Source organism: Corapipo altera, unplaced genomic scaffold (genome assembly GCF_003945725.1).
Source record: "Corapipo altera isolate COAL_440 unplaced genomic scaffold, ASM394572v1 45, whole genome shotgun sequence".
Lineage (NCBI taxonomy): Eukaryota > Metazoa > Chordata > Aves > Passeriformes > Pipridae > Corapipo > Corapipo altera.
In genome coordinates, this window is record NW_020884877.1 from 17,749,944 (window position 1) to 17,774,290 (window position 24,347).

At 38.0% G+C, this 24,347-nt stretch overlaps 1 protein-coding gene across 5 annotated transcripts in view; it reads right to left on the reverse strand.

Annotated features, from left to right (window-relative positions):
• Window positions 1-22,719, reverse strand: part of TANK (TRAF family member associated NFKB activator) — a 28,428-nt gene extending 5,709 nt beyond the window's left edge. Inside the window, exons 1-10 of one of the 5 annotated variants that reach the window (XM_027637171.1) lie at window positions 22,431-22,553; window positions 21,744-21,884; window positions 19,958-20,057; window positions 17,784-17,930; window positions 14,509-14,617; window positions 13,568-13,680; window positions 5,961-6,140; window positions 4,581-4,657; window positions 2,316-2,434; window positions 112-692 (exon numbers count right to left, since the gene is read on the reverse strand). In XM_027637171.1, the coding sequence (XP_027492972.1) occupies window positions 112-692; window positions 2,316-2,434; window positions 4,581-4,657; window positions 5,961-6,140; window positions 13,568-13,680; window positions 14,509-14,617; window positions 17,784-17,882 (1,278 nt within the window). In that variant the 5' untranslated portion in view covers window positions 17,883-17,930; window positions 19,958-20,057; window positions 21,744-21,884; window positions 22,431-22,553. Of the gene's footprint in view, window positions 1-111; window positions 693-2,315; window positions 2,435-4,580; window positions 4,658-5,960; window positions 6,141-13,567; window positions 13,681-14,508; window positions 14,618-17,783; window positions 17,931-19,957; window positions 20,061-21,743; window positions 21,885-22,430; window positions 22,554-22,621 lie in introns of those variants that run through there. The other 4 variants (XM_027637172.1, XM_027637170.1, XM_027637174.1 and 1 more) reach the window with 4 other exon arrangements.
• Window positions 22,720-24,347: the final 1,628 nt, after the last annotated feature.

Consider the following 24,347-nt stretch of genomic DNA (forward strand, 5'->3'; position numbering starts at 1 on the left):
AAAAAAGACTGATGAATATAGAATATATTAATCCTGTCTCAAAGCTCTTTGCAAAGTGTGTGTCTGAATCATTACAATTTTTTGAAATGTACACTATTTATAGATAGATACCTGATGAGGACCTCTGACGGTTGTTCCAGCAGTTTCTAAAGAAAAAATTGCTTCAGGTACACCCTGGTTTGTGTGCTTAGGTACAAATGTGAAACCACTGTCTGTTGTTTTTAAACACGGTTTGTCATGGATATTTTCTATAGGCACGTTTGCATGATCTGAGGGGTTTGTTTTGTCAACAGTAGTTAAGCTTTGTAAAGCTGAGGTCATGAGATCAATGCCATGAGCTTCAAATGAGTTAGGTTCCAATTTACTGAGGTTAGCAGCACGGTCTCTGTGCTCCAGGTTAAAATGATGATCTTGAAGCATGTTTTCAGCTATACCGGTACAAGAAACTGTTGGTTTTTCCTGAGTGCTCTGCAAGAAAGCAGAGTCATTGTCTGTAGGTGGAAACTTGACATTAAATTTAGAAAGTGATTCTACAGAGTTGTTGTCCTCATCTTGGCCCACTCCTCTTGGTGTGATAGATGTGATGCATGATGCACCTCTATTTATATCCTTTATAACCCGAGGCTTAAAAAGCTCTTCTGCTTGTTCATCAGTTTTATCAGTACACTGTATTGGCATGGAAAACTGTATTTCTGTGAAGAAAGAATGAAGAAAACATTAAATAGTCCACTGAAGTACAATTATTAAAGATGTAGTGTTGGGGGTCTTTTTCCTGTGGGGTTTTTGATCTTTCTTCTTGGCTTTTTTTAATTGTTACTTTTTTCCTCTTTAAAATCAGATTGAATTCTCTTTCACAAACATGAGATCTGACACAAAAACTATCAGAACAGAATAAAAAGAAATAATTATGTTTTAGTAATTCTATTTCTGTTTGACTATGGCTATAAACATTTTCATTTTATTGAAAATTATGTTGTCCCATACTCTTAACACATACTCGCATATATTTACTGAAGTGTTCTGGCAGAAATAGAAGCTGGAACCCAAACCATTTCACACAGTGCCAAGAACATGCTAGGCACCATGAGCACGATTTTAGAAGGTATTCAGGTACCAAACTCCCACTGGTTTCCAAATTAGTTAAATATTTAAACTGAATAACTATTCAGAAATGGGACCATATTTTCACTTGTTTTGAGAATTCCCCCTTCATTTTCAGCACTTTATTAACAAAAATGATAATAATGTACATGGTTAATCCTAATCAGGTGAGAGAATAACTTCAGTACACATTGATTGTACAGCACCCTTCTGACATCAATCAGATATTACAGTAAAGTGGAACACAGAAGTAACAGAAATCAAACAGATTAAATCTATATCATGTATAGCTTTTCACACTGTTGAGTTAGGCACTTCTTTAGGGAAACCAAAACCATTCTGAAGTAAGTTGTCAAACACACATCCTCCAAAATTTCCACCCTCGAATAAGAAAGTTATTAACATATATAACAATACAGTTCAGACACAGCAATTTGAAACCACAAGATACACATTAGTACTTCACGTAACAAAACTTCAGTAATGGATGACCTAAATTAAAAGAAAGCGCTGATACCAGCATATTTTGCATCAACTGCGTGAGTTTGGCAGGTGTTTATTGAAATCACTTAAGAGTCTGATCCTACTATTCAAAAAGCTAGTAGAGAATATCCACAGTAGCTTACGTTATAGTAAACTTAAGCATTAGGAGAACTGGATATCCAGGATCTCTTATGGCTGCAACAAAATTCAAGCCTTTCTTTTGTTTTCAGGAAGTGTTGGATGAAGCTCTTGTCCCATATAACAAAACAGTATTCAAAAGTCTGCATAAGGAAGTCTAGAAAATAAGTTCTCTGACTGTCCTCAGTCCAGCAGTTTTCCTCTAACAGATATGGGGCCAGAGACATTCATAGCAGACATCTTTTGAACTGACAGCTAAATTAAAAGCAAGCAAGTGCTGTCATTCACACAGTATGATGGGATATCACATGTAGTAAGTGCCTGCCTCTCACTCCAAGGGGCAAAACAATTACAAGAGCCATTGATGTGATGACTGTCTTTTATAGCATGTGATTTGGAGCATTCGTCATAGAATGCCAAAACTGGCGGTGCTTTTTCTTGGTGAAATACTGAGCACCATGTGAACAGACTTGAAAAAGGCAGATGGTAAACAGTGGAAATACTTCTATGTATGTGTAATTTGCAGTATTTTCAAATATAAAGCAAAGCTTTCAAACAGTTGAATCACAATAAGAGCTTAAGTATGATATTACCAGTTTCAGGTTCTGGCTTTATCTTAAATTTAATCAGTTGGTCTGTTTGTTCTTCGGCTAGCATACATATTCGATGACACTCTTCTTTCATGTCCTGGAAAATAGTCTCCAGATTCTCTCTGGAAGATCAAATTGTAAATTAAAGAGTCAACCAATTCAGCTTGTTGTGACCTTTAATCTAGTCACACCCAGAAAACAGAGAAAAGCAATACTATAAGCTACTTTTCTTGGAGATCTTGTTCCTCAACATATATATACATATTTTTGTTCTCCTCATAAAAGCAAGCAGAAAAGGGAAAAGAAAATGTTATCAAAGAGCTGTTTAGTCATATCATACACACATATATTTCAACTTAAGAACTGACTCTGCAAGGACTGCCCCCAGAAATCCAGCCTTTATATTTCTTTCAGTTCCCTCAGGTATTTTGTGGAACAGTTTATCTTTCCCATGGGTACTGTTTCCACCTCATTCTTGGGAAAATAAGATTCTGCCACTATGAACATTGTTTTCTGTTGTTGTCTGTGCACTTCAGACTTTGCAGAAGGAGGAACACATAAGCCTTTGTTACTGTTCTTTCCATTTCTGTCTGCTTCGCATTTTGGAGAGGGGCTTGTGAACTCATTCCCTCTCTGTTTCATACAATATCATATGAATTTTCCTTTTATTTTGAGGGATTTATTTTATTATACATGGGCATCTGATATTTAGTTATCTGCACTGAGAATGGTAAAAATAGTTCATGCTGGAGTGAGTTTATTTGCCCAAAGGCATTATGTTATTCAGTTATTGATGCATCCATAAAATTCCATTGTGAAATTTTGATAAACTTGCTGAGTAATTTACATTTCTAAGCAAAACATAATGGATTTTATAAAATTAACTTCAAGGATGAAAAAGTGAAGTTCGATTTGTGTTCTCTTTTGCACCTTGGTATCAAAAGACCTCAAAAGGGATTTTGCTTTAATCCACTGAATTGTTTTCCTTTTTTATTGCTTATTTGTATAGCAATCGGCCTGTGTTCCTACTTCTGCCATGCTTTTCTTTTTGAAGAGAATGTCTTACAAATGTCTATTTGTATCTCTTTTGAAAAAAAGATTAGCAGAAGGAGTTAAAGCTGCTACTTTTAACATTCTCATTCTAACAATTTGTTCAGATGTTTTAATACATAACAAATTATAAAAGACTCAAGTCTGTAATCAGAGCTTTAAAATATACATAGTATTAGATGAAACAATCTTAATTTGCTAGACATTTGTGATACTATAATCTTACTAGTGTAAGATTACCAGTAATCTTACCAATCACATACCTCTTTCCAAGAAAACAGTAAAGTAAGCGAGCTATTTGAGAGCAGGGAGACAGAAGACAGGTAAAGGTTTTTCATTTTTTAGATATAAATCAATAAAGACAAACAAGTCTTTCTCACATCACAGTCTTATTTTCTCTCCTTCTTATTCTAAAGGAGCAGTGAGCCAGACTAAAGATCCATGCACTTCACCTAGCCTATGTCTGGGAGTGGTCAAGAGAATGTCAGGGCAAGAGAATAAGGAGACAGCAAGAATTTACCATACTTTCCCTTAACACTCCCCTAGCCTCACCTTAGAGAATCTTCTACCTAACTTCAGTAAAATTGTTAAAAGTGGCATTACTGCCTATTCTATGAAAAATGCAAACCTAAGACTTTGGTCAATACTCTTCTGAAATCACCGGCAGAAGAGGGAATACTCGCTTAGGAAATCTACTGCTTTTGGTCCCTTGGTCATAGCAGGGTCTGACTGGCTTCACTTAACAGATAAACCTAGTTTCAACTCTTTCATTTAGGATGGATCAGGCTATGAATTATTTCTTCATACTGACTATCAGACTCCCTCCTGGCAGCACAGCAGCCTTCTCTGCTGTGCTGCTATCAGTTAATCCACTATGGTTGTACATTCCTGTCCTGAAGAGAGTTAATGCAAGGGAGTCAATGCTTATCCAAACTCTAGCATTAACATCCACTGCTGATTCCCAGAGTTTAACCTCCTGCTGAACCAAGTGGCTATTTTTCTTCCTCCCAACTTACACCTACATACTTGTAAAGCCCCAGTTATGATTCCACATAGTTGCTGGCTTTATTACCTTCCTGCATGAGCTCTTTGACCTCTGATGCTCCCCACTTCCCACTTCTCCCCATCCTTTTGTTAAGGTACTGTGTAGAAAAGAGGGCCTTATTTAAAGACAGAAAAGACAAAAGCAAATTTTAGAAATGCTGCAAAAGTATTTACCTTTCAGCCATAGGTGAAATACCAGAGATCCCTAGAGATAATTCAGGCTTATCTGGAACAACTTTCCTACTTTTCACCTTGAAGTAAAATATGAAAATATTGAGCACATGTTAGCATATTAATTTTGCGCTTCACCTTGATATGAATAAAAATGTCATGGGGTCCTTCACCTAAGTCCTGCTGGAAGCTATCAAAATATTCACAAAATGACAAAACCAGTTTTTTAATGTTTGTGTGAAATTCCTATTTTTAGTTTAACAGTTTTTAGTTTAATGCAGTATGGCATTCCTCTGCTCATACTCCCTTGAAAGGGAACTGATCCTAAGAATATTGCTTGACTGTAATTCTTTTTCAGTCATGTATAAGGTAAGATTATGTATTTTGTATAAGCTTGTTAGTGAAGTGTCCAGCTATTTTAGCTCTTAAAAATCAATTTATTCATTGAACACATCACAAGCTAATATGTCAGAAGTTCTAGCAGGTTTTTAAATAAGTTATTAACTTTGACTACCACCGTGTGGTTCACTCCAGTATTACATAGTTTTAAATCTGCCAGGCTTTAAGGAAAGTTTTTGTAACAACCAGTCATTAAAGTGCAGTTCCACTAGAGCTGCATTACCAGATGGCCTGGGTAGTTCATATGTGCTCCAAATCAGACATGAACTTGATCACACCTCCCAAATCAGCTGATTTCTAAACTGTATAAGATTAGAAATCTGTATAAGCTGATACAGTGCTTATAACCACAGATCCATAGCCTACAGGTGTGTCTTACCTTGCACTGAAGGGCAATTGCAGCTCCTGTAGACACATTTGAGCTGCCTTACCCTTAGCAACATGTTTTACAAGTGCTTGCCATAGTAAGTTAAGCAATGCTTGGGAAGTCTAATAGCAACAACTTATGTGTTGCTGTGCTCCCACCCTTACCTGTGTTCTCTTTAAATTAGCTAGGTAAAATATGTATACATGGTTAGATTCACATCAATGACTGCACTCTAGCTATCCCACAATAGCACTCTGGATGCTATTCTGTAACAAAAATAGGGTGGAAAAAAATGAAAAAAATCAACTCGGTCTTGGTGAAAACTTCCAACTGAAATTTATAAACCAGAAATTATAATCTGGAGTTTCCACAAATATGAACATTTTAAAGACATAACATAAAATAATTAACATACAAACCAACTAATATGTATTTAATGGTACTCCCTGTGTGCTTTATATACTTTGACAATTTCCTAGTAATTATACAATGCTGAAATTTAAAATGTGCTTAGTAGAATAATTAGTATAAATTCCAAACATTTCCTGTTTGAAAGAAGTAATAATTTACAAATGTTTGTCTTATTCATTTTATCTCTACTTGGTTTCTTATCTTACCTCCCTTTTATATATTGGCATCTGTATACTCTTTTGTGCTTCATTTAATTCTTTCAATTTGCTTTTCAGATTTCTTATTTTATCTTCTTGGTTGGAAATAACAGATAAAAGCTTCCTTTCCTTTTGATTGCTTTTGTCCTCAAGTTGCTTCAATTTCATGCTCTCACTTTCTAACTGTTCCTAAAAAATAATTTTAGAAACACCAGTACAATTAATAGAACTGAGACTTGTGGACTATCACTATTCAGCAGTCTGGAATAAGCTAAATTAAGGTTTTGCAACATAAGTAAGGGTCAGTCTTATTTATTACATTATTACTTTAAAATTGATGGTAAAAACCTTCTATCACTACACATAGATGTAACTTATCATAGATTATTACTCAAAGAACTGTATCTTCTGGATTTCTGAAAGTCATATTAGTGTTTATAAAAAATAAAGACACTTGGTTCAATTACTGCATAATTTACATTAAAAAATTACATCTTTTGCGTGTACAATAGATAAAATAATATTTCATGAATTTCAATCTTAAACCATTTTGAAGATGGTGATAATTCTGCAGCCACCTTAATTTTTGAGCAAACCCAAGAACTCAATAATAGAATCACAGAATATCTCAAATTGGAAGGGACCCATAAGGATCAAGTCCAACTCCCAGCTCTTTGCAGGACTACCTAAAACTAAACCATATGACTGAGACTGTTGTCCCGACACTCTTTGAACTCTGACAGGCTTGGTGCCATGACTGGCTTCCATGGAGAGCCTGTTCCAACAATCAACAATCCTCTCAGTGAAGAACCTTTTCCTAATGTCCACCCTGAACTTCCCCTGATGTAACTTCATTTCATTTCCTCGTGTCCTATTACTGGTCACCAGAGAGAGATCAGCACCTCCCCCATCTGCTGCTCCCGTTGTGGAAGTTGTAGACTGGGGTGAGGTCACCCCTCAGGTTCTCTTTTCCAAGTTCAACAAACAAGTGACATCAGCTGCTCCTTGTAAGTTTTGCCGTTTAAACTTTTCACCATCTTGGTCACCCTCCTCTGGACACACTCTGATAGTTTGACGTCCTTCTTGTTCTGCGGAGCCCAAAGCTCCCCACAGTGCTCGAGGTGAGGCTGCACCAGTGCAGAGAAGAGCAGGACAAACACCTCCCTTGACCAGCTGGCAATGCTTTGCCTGATGCACCCCAGGACACAGCTGGTCCTTTTGGCTGCCAGGGCACATCGTTGACTCATATCAACCTGCCCTCAACCCAAATCTCAGATCTCTTTCTGCATGGCTGCTCTCCAGCCTCTCATCCTCCACAAGGATTGTATTGCAAATATTTCAATCCCATAAAGATTTGTGAAATAAAAAGCACTGGCTGTCCTGACTTTAATGATCCATCTAGTAATTAATGGAATTTTTATGTATGTGGGTTTTTTGGTAGAATAACAAAAAATTTTTTTAATATGCTCAATTTTTTAATATGCTTGAAAATTGCAAAAATTTTCAAGAGCAACCAACAGATAAAAACCGCTGCTATGAAAACCTTATAGTTGTCAGTTTATGAAATCTACAGAAACACTAATCTTGAGCTGTATCAAGTGTCACAAAAAGTGTCCTGAAGCCCCATGACTGTCTCTGTGAGAGAAGTACGCCCAAAAGTTAACTCTTCCAGAAGAATGTCAGTGAAATGCAGTGAGATAGTCTGTAGGCAAGTCGGGCAAGGTTAAGAGGAAAGAAGCAGCTAAGTGCTTTTCCAAGACCATGTTTTATTTTCAAATGGAACCTAAATAGGGTGAGGTTGTGCAACTGGAGATTAGGTAGGTAGGTAGGGCTACTCTACTTGACAATGACAGCCATGCAAGGCTGGGTCCAGAGCTGCTTCACCAAGACACCAGCTTGTTAAGCATGGATGTGTGTACATGTAGCTGACACAAGTGTTTAGCCTCAAAAGGTAATACTATCTGGATTAAAGAAAAAACAAACCACAAACAAAAACCTGCAGAAAAATAGCTTTGAATCATTGGTTTTTAGTCTCAATTGTGACTCTGAATAGTAAACCTACAGTAAGAGCTTCAATGCAACTCCAGACTTGGGTGGTATCTCAGAGATCCAGATTAAGCCTCTTCTGCTCAAGTGACTTCAAAACATTACCTAAAAATGGCATGTTTCTATCACAGCAAAACTCCTTAATCCTAGCCTTTCTTCCACGCTTTGCATTTCTGGCAGGTCAAATTCCATTTCTCATTTAAAAAAAGCCAGGGGACACAGTTTCTCCTGTATTTTCTTTTGATATTAATGGAAAATCCAAACATGTAGGAAAAAGCTTCCATCAAAGATAACGCCCTCGAAGAACAACTGTATCTTAAAGACAGTAAAAGAACACTTTCACTGAGCATGTGATACAGCATAATTTATGTTTGGGACTATTACAGCTCCAATTCCCATGTGGGCTTTCAAAAAGCCTTTGGATAACTGGAACCACTGCAGCAACGGCCAGTAGTTCTCTTCCATTTCTCCTATATCTCCTGCAGGAAGTGAGGACAAGATTTAAGCAAGCAGAGAGAAAAGTCACATGAGAAGAACCATTGCAACATGTTGCAATGAGGACATATCAGTACACACTGATGGAAATCATCCTTGTGCCCCATCAGGATACCAGAAAAAGCACTGGAGAAACCTTTCGGGATCTTTCCATCATACAACTGTTCATAGCTTGATAATCTTACAGTTTCCAATACTGAGTTTGGTGGTTTGCAGTGATTTGGTAACACTTATAAACTGGTAGAAGTTTTATAAACTTTATGTCACACAGGTCATACCTGCTCAGTTAAGTACTTTGCAACACACTGGATCTTTTAAGCATGCTGGTATTAGCTGCCAGCAAAGTAGTTACATATGTATTGTGAACAGATCAGTAGATTTTCGATCGGAGAGGCTTTATAGGATCAGAGGATAATTGAACTTGAAAGGGACCTCAAGGGTTCTCTAGCTTCTAATCAAATCAGGGTCAGTTATGATGTTTGATCGGGTTACTCAGTTTGGTCTTGAATTCCCCAAAGGTGGAGACTGCACAACCTCTCTGGGCAACCTTTTCCAATGTCTGGCTGTCCTCATGGTGAAATATTTTCTCCTACGTCCAGTCTGAACCTTTACTGTTTCAATTACCCATTGTCTCTTATCCTCTTGCCACGCACCATTAAGAGCCTGGGTCCATCTCCCTGCTAAGCTCGATGTAGGTATTGGAAAACTATTGGCTTTCCCTGAAGCCGTCTCTTCTCCAGGCTGGACAAGTTCAGTTTCTACAGCTTCTTCTCATGGGAAGAAGCCTCCAGTTATCTCAGTGGAGTCTCTGCTGAACTCTAGTTTGTCCATGTCTTTGCGGTACTAGAGGTCCCCCAACTGGGTGTAGTATTCCAGATGCAGTCCATGAACACTGAATAGAGGGAGGATACTCACTTCCCTGGGTGGGTTAGCTGTGCTCCTGTTAATACAACCCAGGAAGCTGCTGCCCTTCTTTTCCGTCAGGATATGCTGCTGGTTCATGCTCAGCTTGCTGTTTAACAAGATCCCAGCTCCTTTTCAGCAGAGCTGCTTCACAACCACTCAGTCACCAGTACTGCAGTAAAGGCAGGTCCTTTTATTTTTCCCTGAAGTGTGCTATAATGGCCTATTTCAGTGGCTTCCTACAACAAACAAATGGTCATACAGTTTCAAGGGAAACCACTATTCAACTGATGTGAACTGTAAGTGGTCTTAAGGAATATTAAGTGTAACTTTTAACACTTTATCCACAAACTCTTCGTTATTATTGGGTAGAGATAGATTAAACAGATGAAGGAATAGGAGAAAAGGTTACCGATACCAGAATTTTTTATGTCTGGTCGTAGGCTGCTGATACCAGAATTTTTTACGTCTGGTCGCAGGGCCTAATCCATCCTCCTCCTGTATGATGTACTGCATACATCATACCAGCAGCAGACAACAGTTAAATGTATAAAATTATCAGCTAGCATAAAATCAAGTAGAGCTTTCTTTGCATTAGAGATAGGAAACAAACTGACACCAGAGAAGCTGGTATTAGCTGGAACATGCAACTCTGCAAGATTGCTGCAATAGCTGCTCTTAGTTATGTAAGTCATTTTAGGACCCTAATTTAGAGCATAAAGATGACTACCATACATCTGCCATTCCTCTGTTTATGTCCCACACAAAAAAGAAGACCTAAACATTTATTGCAGGATGAACAATTTTGTATAAGTATGCATCATTCATTCCTGACACACAGTTTCCTCCTCTTTTTCATGACACAAAACACTCTGACGAACAAATTCTACACAGTGTTTAATAGTGAAATTCTTGAACCAGGAAAATGTGATCATGAGCATGTTGTCTTGTCACAGGTGTTGACTTCAGCTTCATGTTTTATTGAATTTATAAGAATTCTGATGTCTGACTGTTCTAAAAAGTAGAAGCTTGACATTGTCTCATCTCTAAGGTTTTCTGTTTGCTGGGCAGCTTTGGCTCTGAGAGAGCCAAATTCTTCCTGCTGAATGAAGTCTAGCCAGGGTCTCAAAACCAGGCAGCAATATAGAGCCCTTTAGTCTTCTCAGGCAGGTGACTGAAAAAGTCTCTTAATCTTGCATATATTTGGTACTGACCAACAAGCTAATCTGGTCCACTCACCTCTTTCAGTGAAGAAAAATGTGAGGAAAAAAAATCTTAAAACATTTTATGACACGCAGACAACAGAACTTGACAACAGCATATAAAATACATAAGTATGACAAACTACAAGGAAACACAGAAAAGACAGCCCCTCCCTTATTTTAAACATCTGAAATTTAAGCTCTAATCATGCACCTATTACAATCAGTTCAGGATTCCTATTCATATTACTGCAGGACAGAATACAATCCACTGAAAAATCCCACTGAACGTAGCAAAAGACAGTTTCAGAAGGTATCTATAAATCCAGGCACCTCCAGCCATGGGAGAGACTCTGAGGCTGTAAAGGACAATGGCTGTAGGCATAATTTATTTGGTTTAGAGCATAATGTGGATGGAGTACGACTAGAAAAATACAGACTTTCAAATAGAATATTTGAACTTCCAAATTTCAATACCTGAAAAAGCCAGTACTTTATTGAATTAGGTATAAGACAACCATATTGGGCCAGTGAGAGCATGATGGATTTTTGAGCTAACAGACGTCAAAATATGATGTCTAGGGGAGAAAAAAGTACAAGAAAACAGGAGACATTCATGATACATCCTTTAATAAATTCCCAGATCTTCTTAGTAAGAAGAAACTTACATAGAAACATAGTTTCTATGTATTTACTAACTCTCAACAGATTTTTTGTGCATGAAGTTGTCCAGTTTTCCCTTGAACCACAAACTTCCAATGGCTGACTACCTATTCTGTGGGGTTTTTTTACTTTTACTTCATTTATTGAGAAAGACAGAGAAATGGGAACTCTTGGGTTTTCCCCAACTTGTTTCACACATTCATTCCATGCAGTTTATCCATCATACATCAAAAGTTCTACATTTAAAAAGCACAAAAATTGGCAGCTGCCACAAAGGCATATAAACAACACAATTAATTTTCCATCATCTTCAACAGGAAGTTTGGGTTATATGGTTCTTCTCCCCTGAGTTTATTCAATAAAATGAGAACTTGTGTATCTTACTTGTAGCCAGTTCATGAATGGCATGGCCAAGACACAGCCAGAGTTAGTAGAAGCGTGTGTGCCTCTGTTGTGCTTTCTGGACAACTTCGTATCCTTTTGCCAGGTTAGTGAAAGTTTACTAGACACAATACCAAACATTAGGGTCCTCCTTGCACCAGAAAGATGGTGCAAAGATATCGTGTGCAACTGCAGAAGCCAGCTTTTGTCCAGTCAACATTCTTCCTCAAGCTCCATGCTCTCAACACAGAGTAAGAGAGCTACTACATTCCCCCGAACAGGAACATAGAGTAGGCTGGGTCAACCCAACTTTGAATCCCTACACATCCCCTCTGAAAAGACCTTATTTATATAGCACTGTGCCTGGGTTTAAATGCAGACAGACAATCTAGTTGATTCTGCATTGAGTTATATCAGTGATATTTCTGTTCATGGCACAGAAAGAGAAGAATCACGATGAAATACCTATTGCTGAGAGGTATCTGCAGTAAGTGACTACACACAAAAATATGCAGATAAAGACAAATAATGTACATTCCATTAAGAAAATAGGTCCTGAGATAACGATTCCATCTTCTCATGCACTGCCTATAATCTCCTGTACAGCTCACATAATCTCAGTGTTTGCCCATGAGAAAAGCAGATAACACAGCTTCTCCTTTCTCCTACTCATTATATGACTAAGTTACTTAAAACTACTGTTCTTCAGCAAGCATTCAGAAACAAGTGTATGAAATATTAGACTTGATCAGGTCTCCATGCGCAAGCCTAAGGCATAATTTTTATCCAACTCAAGACAGCGAAATGCAAAAATATGCAAAGATGTTCCATCAAAGAATTAACTCTTCAGCTGTGTTCTAATCCAAATAAATGCAAAGATTAGGAAAGAAATGACATCTTGTGATTACAGATTCTAGTGCAGAAAAATTATATAGAGATTTTTTTAAATAGAAAAAGATTGTATATATAAATATTTTCTAACAGTACATTTAAAATGTTTGCAAAGGCTTAGTCTCAAATGAGATTCCTTCAGGATAATTAAGCAAGCATCAGCAATCCAATGAAATTACTTTTCAATTAACATTTCTGATAAAAAATGCATTTCTGTGAATTTAGCATAATTAATTGGTTTCTAGCTCAGGTTTAGGAAATAAATCCTGAAATAGATTCTTTTAAAATATAATGCCTGATTTCACACAAGGGTCTTTTTACGACCCTTACAGGGTCCTGCTATGGAGCTATGGAGATTCATATTCAAAAATAAAGAGATTTTATGTTACAAGACTGTTCTCAAAAAACATGAGATGACAGGATAAGAACAACGCAACTTTGTGCATCTCTGTCACTGTCTTTTCTTAATATATAAAATTAAGTCATATTCTGCACTATTGCTTTACTCTTATTCCCGTTACTCCCAATAGGCTGTAGTAAAAATTTCAGTGTTACTTCAGTGAAGAGAGGCAGAAGAGACATTGTCTTAAACCTGGCTATTTAGAAAACCCAAACAAATCAGCAGCATATCCAGAGCAATGTATGGTTCACTTTCTACTCTACCACTTTTTGAGTGCAGATTCTCCATTTCTTGCAAAAATACAGAGACTGGTTGCAATGTGAAATGATGTTGTAAGAAAGAAAAAGCCCTTTTCTGACCACCGATTTTGGCAAATTAAGAAACAAATAAGCAAGTAAGTTCCTACTTTATGATCAAAACTACTCTAGGGAGCTTGATGGTCAAACAGAAATCTAATTGGGAAGGATCAAAGGTAGATGCTTAGTTCACCTAAACAGACCTCAGTGTCACAACACTCATGTACTTCAGGTGTAGCTCAAATGAACCAGTAAAAATCTCACTTACCTCTTAGGGTCTCATAGTATAATCACAGCACAAATGTGAATTTATGTTAAATATACTGCAGGTGACCGTACCTTTAAGAGTTTTTCTCTTTGCTTTGCTATGTTCAGTTTTTCAGAGAGCTGGCTGAAAGGTAAGTTGAATGTTTCAATGTCTTCATGCATCATAATGTAGGGATGTGCACTACCTTAAATTAAAAAAAAAAAGGCAACTATCACTGCATTTTTCACAGTCGGTTTATAAATACAAGCAAAATTACATGAAGCATTAACTCCTTTATTTTCTTTCAGCAAGCCTTCATATTAAACAAGCAAGAGAAGGCAAATTCAGCGCTTGGAGACAATGCAAGACAAATCAGCAATAAAGGATGTACATGTACCCTAAAAATAAAAGTCAGCCACTTTGCTAGTATTTATGAAAACCAGGAGTGTTAGGCTAGTGTGAATAAATATTTAATGAGCATGGCAGATTAACACATGGTTACTTTGACTCTTTTCTCTTATTTGTGTAATACAGTCAAACAGTGAAAAATTATCCATCAATGACTATTTGATTTGAAAGAGAATTACCTGCTTATAAAATCTGGTTATCCAATAAGATTAGCATCACAAGAGTCATCTAACATAAAAGACATATAATCATAGCACTCACATCTAGAAGAACCTGAGATAAACTTATTAACAGAAAAGTGTAAAATTAATATGTAACATATTTTTATAATTCTAGTGAATGATTTGAACCATATTTTCATAACTTTTATTGGCTTCAGTGTAAGCAGGTTCTACCTCTAAAGAAAATCTCACCATTTCTTGAGGAGGATAAAGAGAGACCCCAGAAGTGTTGCATTTTATAAATAGATCTTGAAACGGCACATTTGTGTTAACTCTCACATTCACAGAAAAGTATGATACTCATTTGAGATACATATATTGTAAAAACTGAAGAAACAAAGTCAGAACTATTCATCAGAGCAACACAGCATGAAAAGCAATAACGTGCAAACTGGAGTACATACCTCTATTAGCATTCAGAGCAGCCAACTGTGATTTCAGTTTTGCAATAATGCTGTTTTGAAGCTCTATCTTTTCCTGCTGTTCACGTATTTGCTGCATGTAGTTTTCTGTCTGCAAATACAATATAATTAGCATTAATCTTATACTGTTTTGACTAGGGGTCTCCTACTTGGCATATAAAAAGCAGCTCTGATTTTTGAAGATAAGTGTAGTTGTGGTCCTCTGCATGAGAACCTTTGGCAAGTCAATATTTTTGAGACTGCACAAAGGTATTATAGGAAATAAATCCTGAGTTTTAGTAACTGTTTCAACTGTGGCAGTGGTAAAGGGTAACTTTTAAGTTAGGATTCTTAAGTCTTAAAGCTTAAAATTAAGGCTTAATTCTCAAGGCTTAAAATTAAAATTTTAGTATGCTTCAGAATGCTGGTCAGTTAGTTTAACTATAGAATGGAGTAATTTTCTTCCTCCATATTTGCTAACAAATTAAACAAAAAAAAGGCTTTTAAAAAGATAGATTTTAAATGCAAAACATCAACATTGCTTATTCCATACAACAGATATTCTGTAAATCATTTTGAATGCCAATGAACAGTTTTGTCCGTTTCTTTAAAAATAGTGGACTTGTTTTTCTACCCTACACGAATGGGACAGGGAGAGAAGGCAAGCAAACAGTCCCATCCTGTATCTCTTATACTCCATTCTCCTGCTATAAACAGGCCATACAGCCTCTAATAATACTGCTCATATTTCACCAAAGGGTATAAATATTGCTAGACAGTCCATTAATTGAACAACTGGCCAGGTGGTAGGAAGATGCTAATATTCAAAACTATTCTTTCATTAGCACATGCCTAATGCTGAAGTTAGAGCAGTGCTAAAAACAAGCAAGAAAACTTGCAAAATCCCAACAAGAAAACACTCAGGAATGCACTAATTTTTTTCTGAAATTAAGAATGTGTCACTTACTGAACGGGTCAGCACCTGTCACCACGTGGGAGAGGATGGGGCATTATTCTCATGTCTTTCATAGTTTATTCATATTGCTATCTAATTCTCAAATCTCAGCTACATTTAAATTCCATACTCTCCTACTGTCCAGTGTGTTTGTCTGTAAAGCAGGCAGGAAAAAAATCTAAAAGTAAAATTTATTTTAAAAGGTCAGGTAGTAGTTGTACTATGAGAGTTTATTAAAAGAAAAAAAAAAGTGATCAAAGAGCAGTACACTCCAGCAGCTAGAAGAGACCTCATGAAGCAGAAAAATCACTGAGAACCAAATTGAAAATGTACAACAGCAATGTCTTGTCAACACTTCTGTACAGAGCACAGACATGACAGCTAAAACAGACAGAAGAGAAGATGCTTTTGACAGCCAGTGTGCACAAATTATTCCTTGAGTCAGATGGCAGCAACAAGTTACCAACTAGAAGATCTGCATGACAACCAACCATCCATCTGTATCAAACACCATCTGGCCGAGATGACTCTGGCTTCTGTGTGCTTGACATGGCTCCCAGCTCTAGAGACTGGCAAAACAAGTGGCCTATCGGTAACTTAAGTAGTAAACTGTTAACAACAGCATGGTGGACAATCCAACAGTGTGTGGAGGCCACACAATGAACAGACGAAGTTGCTAGAGTAAAGCACTGTACAAAGGTCATTGAAAAGCCAGGAGTTTTGCTAAAAAAACCCCAAAACAACACAAAAAAAAAAACCAACCAAGAAATTACAGTATCAATTCTTCTTGAAAAAATACTTTTGTTCTTTTCTGAAGTCACAAAATTCATCTCTTGAAAGTTTGATTAGGACAAAGATTTAAACTGGTAGTAATCCTTTATCAAAGGCTTTAATTTTTAATTTGTGAACGAGTAAAAGTGCAGAGAGAAATCTTGCAAGCATTTAGTTCACTTAACACTTATGATCCCACATTTCTCTGGTTTTCTTGCAAAGACTTTAGAAGGGCTATCACATCTTGTACTCGATGTCTTGTTTCTTGAGCAGAAGTTTCTGTCATGTACTGTAGATGACTCAGGAGTATTAAATTTAATAGTTTTTTTCAAATAGTTAATTGTTCATCATATGAGACAGAACTTAAAAGATCCCTTAACATTCTAAAATGTCTTGCCTTTTGCTAAGTTAGTTTGCAATTTCAGCACAAAAATCACACTATTTGTGCCTGTTATGTATAGAAATCTCTACAGATTTACAGCAGCACTGCTGCAAGACTATGAATAGAGACAGACTGCACAGTGGATGATTGCACACATGACTGACTTGTTACGTGTTCTGCAATGCCTTGGCTAGTTTATTTTGTCATGCAAGGAGATGACAAGATATCAGAATATTCTCTAGCAGACCTTTCCCTGCTCCCAGTTCTACGACTGCTTCCATAACTTGACACTGAATATGGTTCATCTGCCCCTGAACAAAGTCCCAGCCTACCAGTTCTACAAAGTATCAGAAAGTCCTGTAGCACCAAAACCATTCAAGGCTCCCTGTAACAGAGGTTCCATTGCTGGGAAGAATATGAATGATAAAACTACTACGACAAAGCCAACCCCAATAGCTTTGCAATATGTTGTCCTACTTGATGAGAAGTTCAAGAGGAGTTTTGACTGAAATAATGTTTTCTGCAGTAGACTAAATAAAAATTCAAAAGGTGCTCCTTACTGGTCAGAATGCCTCCAGAATATTTTACTTCATAATTACAGAATAATTGTAGAGATTATTATTTTAAAAAAAGAAATACTTGTTCTAGCAACTTTCAGATATGTTTGCTGTACACATTGCAACACAAAACCTCTGCTGTCCAAATAGCTTGCACAGTGCTTAAAATATTAGAGTATTTGACCTTTACACCTAGTAATTCATATGGCCTATCTTCCTATTAACAAAAAGTGGTTTAATTTGAGCTACTTACATTAATAATTTAAAAATTAATTTTTAAGAATGCAAATTAAATTTCAAAAAGGTAGGTAAATTTTATATATGTCTTTGCTGTTTACATTAGAAGACTTCATTAATCCTCCAAAACAGACAACAATTTTCCCACCTTTAAAAAAATTAAATTAATTCAAGGTCAAAACCCAGAACCCATCTACTAAATTCACAGCTTAATGAGTTACTCTGCAGTGTACTGGCCTGGTTTCATAATGGCAATTTCCAACTTTAACAGATGCACTAAAGTGTACATAGCTAAAGTGAAACTGAAATCTACATTTACTACCATCCTCCGTGGGAAGGATGGCTGTAAAGATAGAATTCAGAAACCGACACATACTTTTTGCTGTAGTTCTTTCACAGCATGGTCCCTATCCATGCATGCTTGTCGATAGGCTTCATAAGCTTTGTTAAGCTGTTCTCCAATGTTTTTGTCCATAATTCCCAACGTTGTTTCATCACTGGAAAGATGGTGGAGTTAACAGACCTGAAAAGTAATCAGAAGGAAAAAGAGAGAATGCTAAGAAACAGAAGTACCTGACTAAAAACATAGATAGCGTGACTTGTACTAATATCATATTCAAGTAATATGCGCAGTATGTTTGACAATTAACTCACATAATAGCTTGAATTATAGCTCTGCTCACCTCAACATTTAATTTTATGTCCACGGATAGTTTTAAACAAAAGCCAAACAAAAGCAGGTTAGCTCTGGATCAAATTCTGGATGTACAGAATGTGGAAATATATGTGTAGTTACAGTGTTTAGGACTGAGATATAAAACTGGTGCAGATCACCAGTTACCTGATCACCAGTTATGTGATCTCCAAAAATTTAAGGCTTACATAATTGTGAAATAACAGACAGTATTAATAAACAAAACTAAACTCAGCTTTTGGCATTAAGCAATAGAAAGACAAAAGCTCAATAACATTAGATTACATAAACCTATCCTATTCTATGCAATATTTGAAAATGGCAACACAAGCTACGCTACAAGGTGAATTAAAACATCTTTTATCTAAAAATTGGCTATACCAACCAGTAAGAATAAGCAAGACTTGGACCTTTTCACACAATATTATAAACTTTTTACACATTGTATACAACTTCAGTAAAACTCCCGAAACTACAGCTCACGAACTTCAACCCATAAGACTACAACACTAGTAAACATCAGACTCCGATTTCAAGAACTTTGCAAACACAGGTCCTTTGCTTCTATAGTAATATATGACATTAATTTTAAGATCAAAATTTATCATAACATAAGCACAGTAGAGAATAAGTTAGTGAACTCTCAAAAAAAACCCCCCAAAAAACCAAGGTACTAGCATTAAGAAAAAAAAATTAATAATTTAATCCCTCCTGGTATTTAAAGCATGGTTATCTCACAGTAAATGGTGTGCCACTACCATCTCTCACTATCTTCTGGGATTATGCATAAACCACAGATACTGTTAAGGAAAGTGGTGCAGTCAGATGAGGATAAACCAAGCAAGAAGGGTATGAGTGTAATTTGTCTTGGACCCTGGTCTAAATTCTGAGGATTGCCGCTTGAAGATTTTGTTCATGTGTTCTGGCTTTTGAATATCTTCCCTATCATAGGGCTTGAATACAGAAATGTGGTTTGACTTTCCTAGAAGGTGCAACAGATTACTGTAGAGATATTGCACTTTTTCATCCTGCAAATTTTAGTTTAACAGTGTACTGCAAAAGCAACTGTATCTCAACTCTGGCATGGCTGTACTTTAAAAGTGGCAAAATGAATTCTTTAACAACTTGGAATCATTTAGGGATCCTTTGATGTAACAAGCATTACTGAAATCCAATTTTGTAAGTTTCGCTAAAACGGCTACATTGTTTCATATGAAAGTTCTGTTTGTTTTGACTTGTTGGGTTTTTTGTTTGTTTGTTTTCCTGAACACTAGTACAGTAGTTTATAATCTTGGGTCCCTGCATACTGTCTCGGAGTGTTTTCAGTAACACAGGCTACTTCATCTACCCCCTAACTCCCCCAAAGGGTATCCCTTCAGTAAATGCAATATCCATTCTAATACCTGGGGTACATCTTTAACTAAATAGGTAGGTTTTCTTTCAATTTCAAATGAAGGACTGTTTTATGTAATTCAGTGAATAAAATCAGATATTACACCCGCTTTCAAGGACAGGTGCTAACCTGCAGAAGGCATTGTTATGGCTGATAGTGACTGAAAGCGTGCTCTCACTTTCTTTAAAAGCTTGCAAAGTTTGCATCAACGTTGACTTTGTACTTTTCTGAAATTCTCCACTGACACTTGTAACAATTTACCTAGTAAATGGTATGTCTTGTACATATAAAACATAACTTAAATGAGTCCAGTGGGATTGAAAACACTATTCACATACTAAGAGAGAGAACAGGGCTCAAAGTTCATAGAAAATAAAGGTATTCATTTCATTCATGCAAATTCAAATCTCCATCTGAAAAACAGTATTTAAAATTTATACCTGATTTCCAGTCTTATACTTACTCACTGTTTGAAAGTGGGAGCATTGACAAAGAGTTCTGCTGTCATCTGGACTGCTGGTAATTGATCCAACAGGCAGAATTGTAGCACTGCACCTGATTTTCTACTTGGTAGGGAAAAATAAGGAGAATGGTAGCTACTTTACTGGTAGCTCCCTAAAATTCAGACTCTATGCAGTAAGAAAGGGTCAATGAAAGTCATTACTAGCAACACTTTAAGATAGAACTGTAACTAGAAGAACTGGTCCAATATTTGCTCCATACCCCCTAGACACCCATTTCTGCTTCCACCTCACCCTTCCCTTTCTTCCAGCATAAGCAACCTTACAGGAAACTGTATCAGCAAACTGATCCAGTTTAAAACTAAATACTAAAGGTGTTTCTGCTGTGTTAGTTTTAATCAGATCAGATCCACAGACCACTTCAAATGACACGATAACACAAGGACTCCTGCACAGGAGCAGAAAACATCAGCAAAAGGCAGACAGAACCCCTGTGTTCAGCAGCAGCATTGGCTTTGAAACTGTAACATGAGGTCACAGTTATGTAACAGTGATGTAAGTCTGTCCTGCCACGGAGAAGAATACCTGGACCTTACCCGATCTCTGGCCATGTATTTTTGCCACTTACTTGTACCAGTATTAGCACTTCTATGCTATACAGCTGAGTATGCCAAAGCAGATCCCTACTTCCTCAAAAAAGCAACAACAACCCCCCTAAAAAAACCAACTTTGAAATTAAAACTGGAGCTAGCTCACTGCAAGGCTGCTGGAGCACTACTACCAGCACAAGAAGGCAGTGGGAACATGAGACTAGCCGTGGGCAGGACTGCCGCAGTCTAGATTTAGATTGGATTAAACTACTCTGTAGTCACACCCTGGATTGCCTGTTGCTGGAATAAATAACTGCTTCTTATGTTATACATCTCATATCCAGAACTCCTTGCAGTTAGAAAAGCTGGCTCCTTTTCCTGCTTCTCCTCCATAGGCATCAATATTTATCAGGGAATTTGCCAACTGTTCCTTGTCATTTACCCTTCTCCCTACATCCAACTAAGAGGAAAAAACCCCTCCCAACAACCCTAAAATAAAAAACCCCACAACAACCCCCAACTCAAATATCCCCCTATTTTAACCAGTCTTAGTTATGCTATGTTCCAGTCACTGTATTCCATACATAATTCAGCCCAAAACTGACAACTCTGATCTTTAGCAACTGACATTCTAGATATTCATTAGATCCTAAAGACTTCCACAATCATTAACAGCAATATGTAGCCAGCAGAGATGCAGCAATACAAATTGCTGAATTTATTCTAACAGGGTCAGAATTAGAGGAAGAGATTAGCTCCAGAGCTCAGCCTGCAAATGTGAATACCTGTGAGTGCTGTATTGCTGAAGCTATGGCAATGAGAACTCAATTTTCATATCTAGGTAAAGACTTGAACACCAGAAAACAACTGGGTATAGTAAACATTGTAAGACAAACTTTTAAGTAAACAAACCAAATAAAACCTGCAGATTATCTTAAAATACTTGCCTCAAATGAGAAACATTTTGCTGATATAGGTGGGAAAAAAAAAAGAAACAGCAATATGAATATTCTGAGTCAAATGCCAAAAAAGCTCCAACACAAAGATTAGCAGCATATTGCTGCTGCAGTCTCAGCTCCACAGCTCACTAGAGAGGCATATGACTTTTCTTAGTGCCTCAGAAAACCTTTAATTCTGAAAAAATATTTTAGCTAATCATGTGTATATATACACATTAATTCGTAATACACATGCCTACCTCTCATAGGTTCATATGAGAGATGAGAACATAGGTGCCATCCAGCAACAAGTAATTCTTTACATAATTCTGCCTTCAAAACAGCTTTTTCAATGGAAATATTTTTTAAGTTACACTGCCATCATCTTGGGAACTGGAAACCTGTTGAGGTAATCATTTGTGAGAGAATGCGAGCTCACTGCACTTTCTTTCGATTTTTTTTTTCTTTTTATCCCCCCTTATTTTTTCTTAGTGGACACAGGTCCTGCTTTGCCCGACTGCGGAATGCGTCGGGAACACGGCAGAAGCCCCTCCTGCCACACCAGCGCTGCAGCTGGGCCGCCCCTCAGCGCTCAGGGAGCGGGACGGTGATTCCCGGAGCGCGGGGCTTCTCTCCCCCCCGCCGCGCCGCCGCTGCCCGCGGGGACAGCGAGCGCCTCTTCCTGCTCCTGTCATCGCCGCCCGGGCCACGCCGCCCGACACTGATCCCGCTGACCCCGCTACCGCCGCTCCGGGAGCGCCTCCTCGCGCCAGCGCTGCGCCCCCGGCCCCGCTCGCTGAGCCGGGCCGAGGGGGACCCGGCGCCCCCGGGAGCGGGGGGCGGAAACGCGGCCGGGGAGCGCCCGGCCCGCACCGCGTTCCTGGGCCGAGCGCCCGCCGCCCCCCGCGGGACGGCGAGCGGCGCTTCCCAAAGCGACTCAGACTTACGAGCGCCTCGCGGAGCCCGCGGCCGCTCCCGGCACAAGGCGCTCGCTCCTGCCCGAGCGCCTTAACCCAGGAACCAGAACCGACTTCCTGCCGTGCCTCTCCCCGCCCTGTGACGGGGCGCTGCCCGCCGGGTCGGGGCAGGGCAGCGGCCGCCGGAGTTCGCCGCCGTGGGAGCGCCCAGCTGCCCTCACCTCAAAGATGGGAGTATTTCTGCTTCCCTCTGCCTTGCAGTGCCTCCTCTGCCTGGCCGCAGCCAAGCACCCACCTCAAGCAGGGTCTGTGGCGCTCCCGACTTCCACAGTCCTTCCCTATTTCTGTCTTTCCGTGTTTCAGGGTGATTTGTAAATAACAATACTTACGTTTGTAATATACTTTTCATGCTCAGAGCAGTTTCTGTCTGAAGTGGTTTTTTTTTAGGTTACTGCGCTGGCATTTTCCCCCTCTGCACTTATTTCATGCAGACAATGAATTTTATACATAAGAATATAATGGAAACATACAGTTTTAATTTTGCTACTGCTACAAGCCCTTCTCTCTTTAGGTCACATATATTAGTACAACTTTTTTCCCTGAAGGTGTGTAGGAGGGTGGGAGCTGATGGGAAAACTTGAGGCGTTTGTTACATACTTGCCCAGGATAGTCACAGAGCCAGCGGCAGAGAAGCATTACAGATTTTGAATTAATCTCGGCCGGCTCTGAACCCCAGTGAACACATCCACGCAGCCAGGCTGTAGTGTTTCTTCTGCTAGAGCAGAACTTTCCCCTTTGGCCGGTCACAGATCAGAACCTGCGTTCCAGCTATTGCAACCTTACCTTCCCTGGGTGCATGCACTTGGAAGCCTGAGGACTGAGTTCAAACACAGCCATAGGAAAAGTGGCCAGATGTTCTTCTCTGTGCTCCTCTGAAGGCTGTTTCTATTGTAATTTACCTTTTCTGACAGATCTGTAACAACTCTTTTATTCTGTTTTGGCCTGCGCTAAAGTTAGCTTTAGAGAGACTTATAGGCAGACAGCTTAATAAGCCTATAAATATACTTCCTATTTGGCCACTTTTAGTAACTTCAGGTTACTAAAACTTCAGGTTCTAATGAACTATTAAGGTGCAGAGAGGGTTTGCTCTGTTAAAATGTTTCCGAGAAATGGGAATGAAATCTCTTTCAGAGACAGTGTTGGAGATGTCTTAGTTAAGGTTTCTCTCAACCAGGTCTTAGAAAAAAAAAGTGGGTAGGTGGGCAAAAAAGACTATGGCTGGTTTTTTTTTTAAATTTAATTTCTACATGTTAAATTTTTATTCAGTTTTGGCAAGTAGTTATACACTTAAAATTGTAATGGGTATCTCAGTAACTGAAATAAAACATGCAATTTTTAAGTTCAGATCAATGTATGTAAATATAATTTAACAGACACTATATTTAAACAGGGATAATGTGCAGAAAAGTACAAGTGGGTGTTATCTGATTATAAACATGTATCAACTAAGTTTATGACTACCTGAATTCAAATAGAACCATAACATATACAGCATCATAGCATGCTAGTTTTTACAGGGAAAAAAATTTGTAAATTCTAGAAATGTGCTTAATTTGTTGTGAAGGTCTTAAACTCAGCAAAGCAAAAGTGACAACCATCTACAAACATCACTTTTGGAATCACATAGTTTGGAATCTCTTAGTTCTTTACCAGTAATATTCTTTCACAGTAAAGCACAAGAGAAGGTGCTCTTTCCTCTCTCTTCATTATTTAGTGTCTTCTTTCCTTACATTTCCTCCCCAAATACAAAAACATGTATGTAACAAGCTTTACAGTAACCCACTTGATACTCCCAGAGACTTCCAACATTTCAATAAGTTGTTAAATAGAAGAAAAGAAAAATACCCATGAAAATAATACAGAACCTCTAATGCATAGCTAACTTGA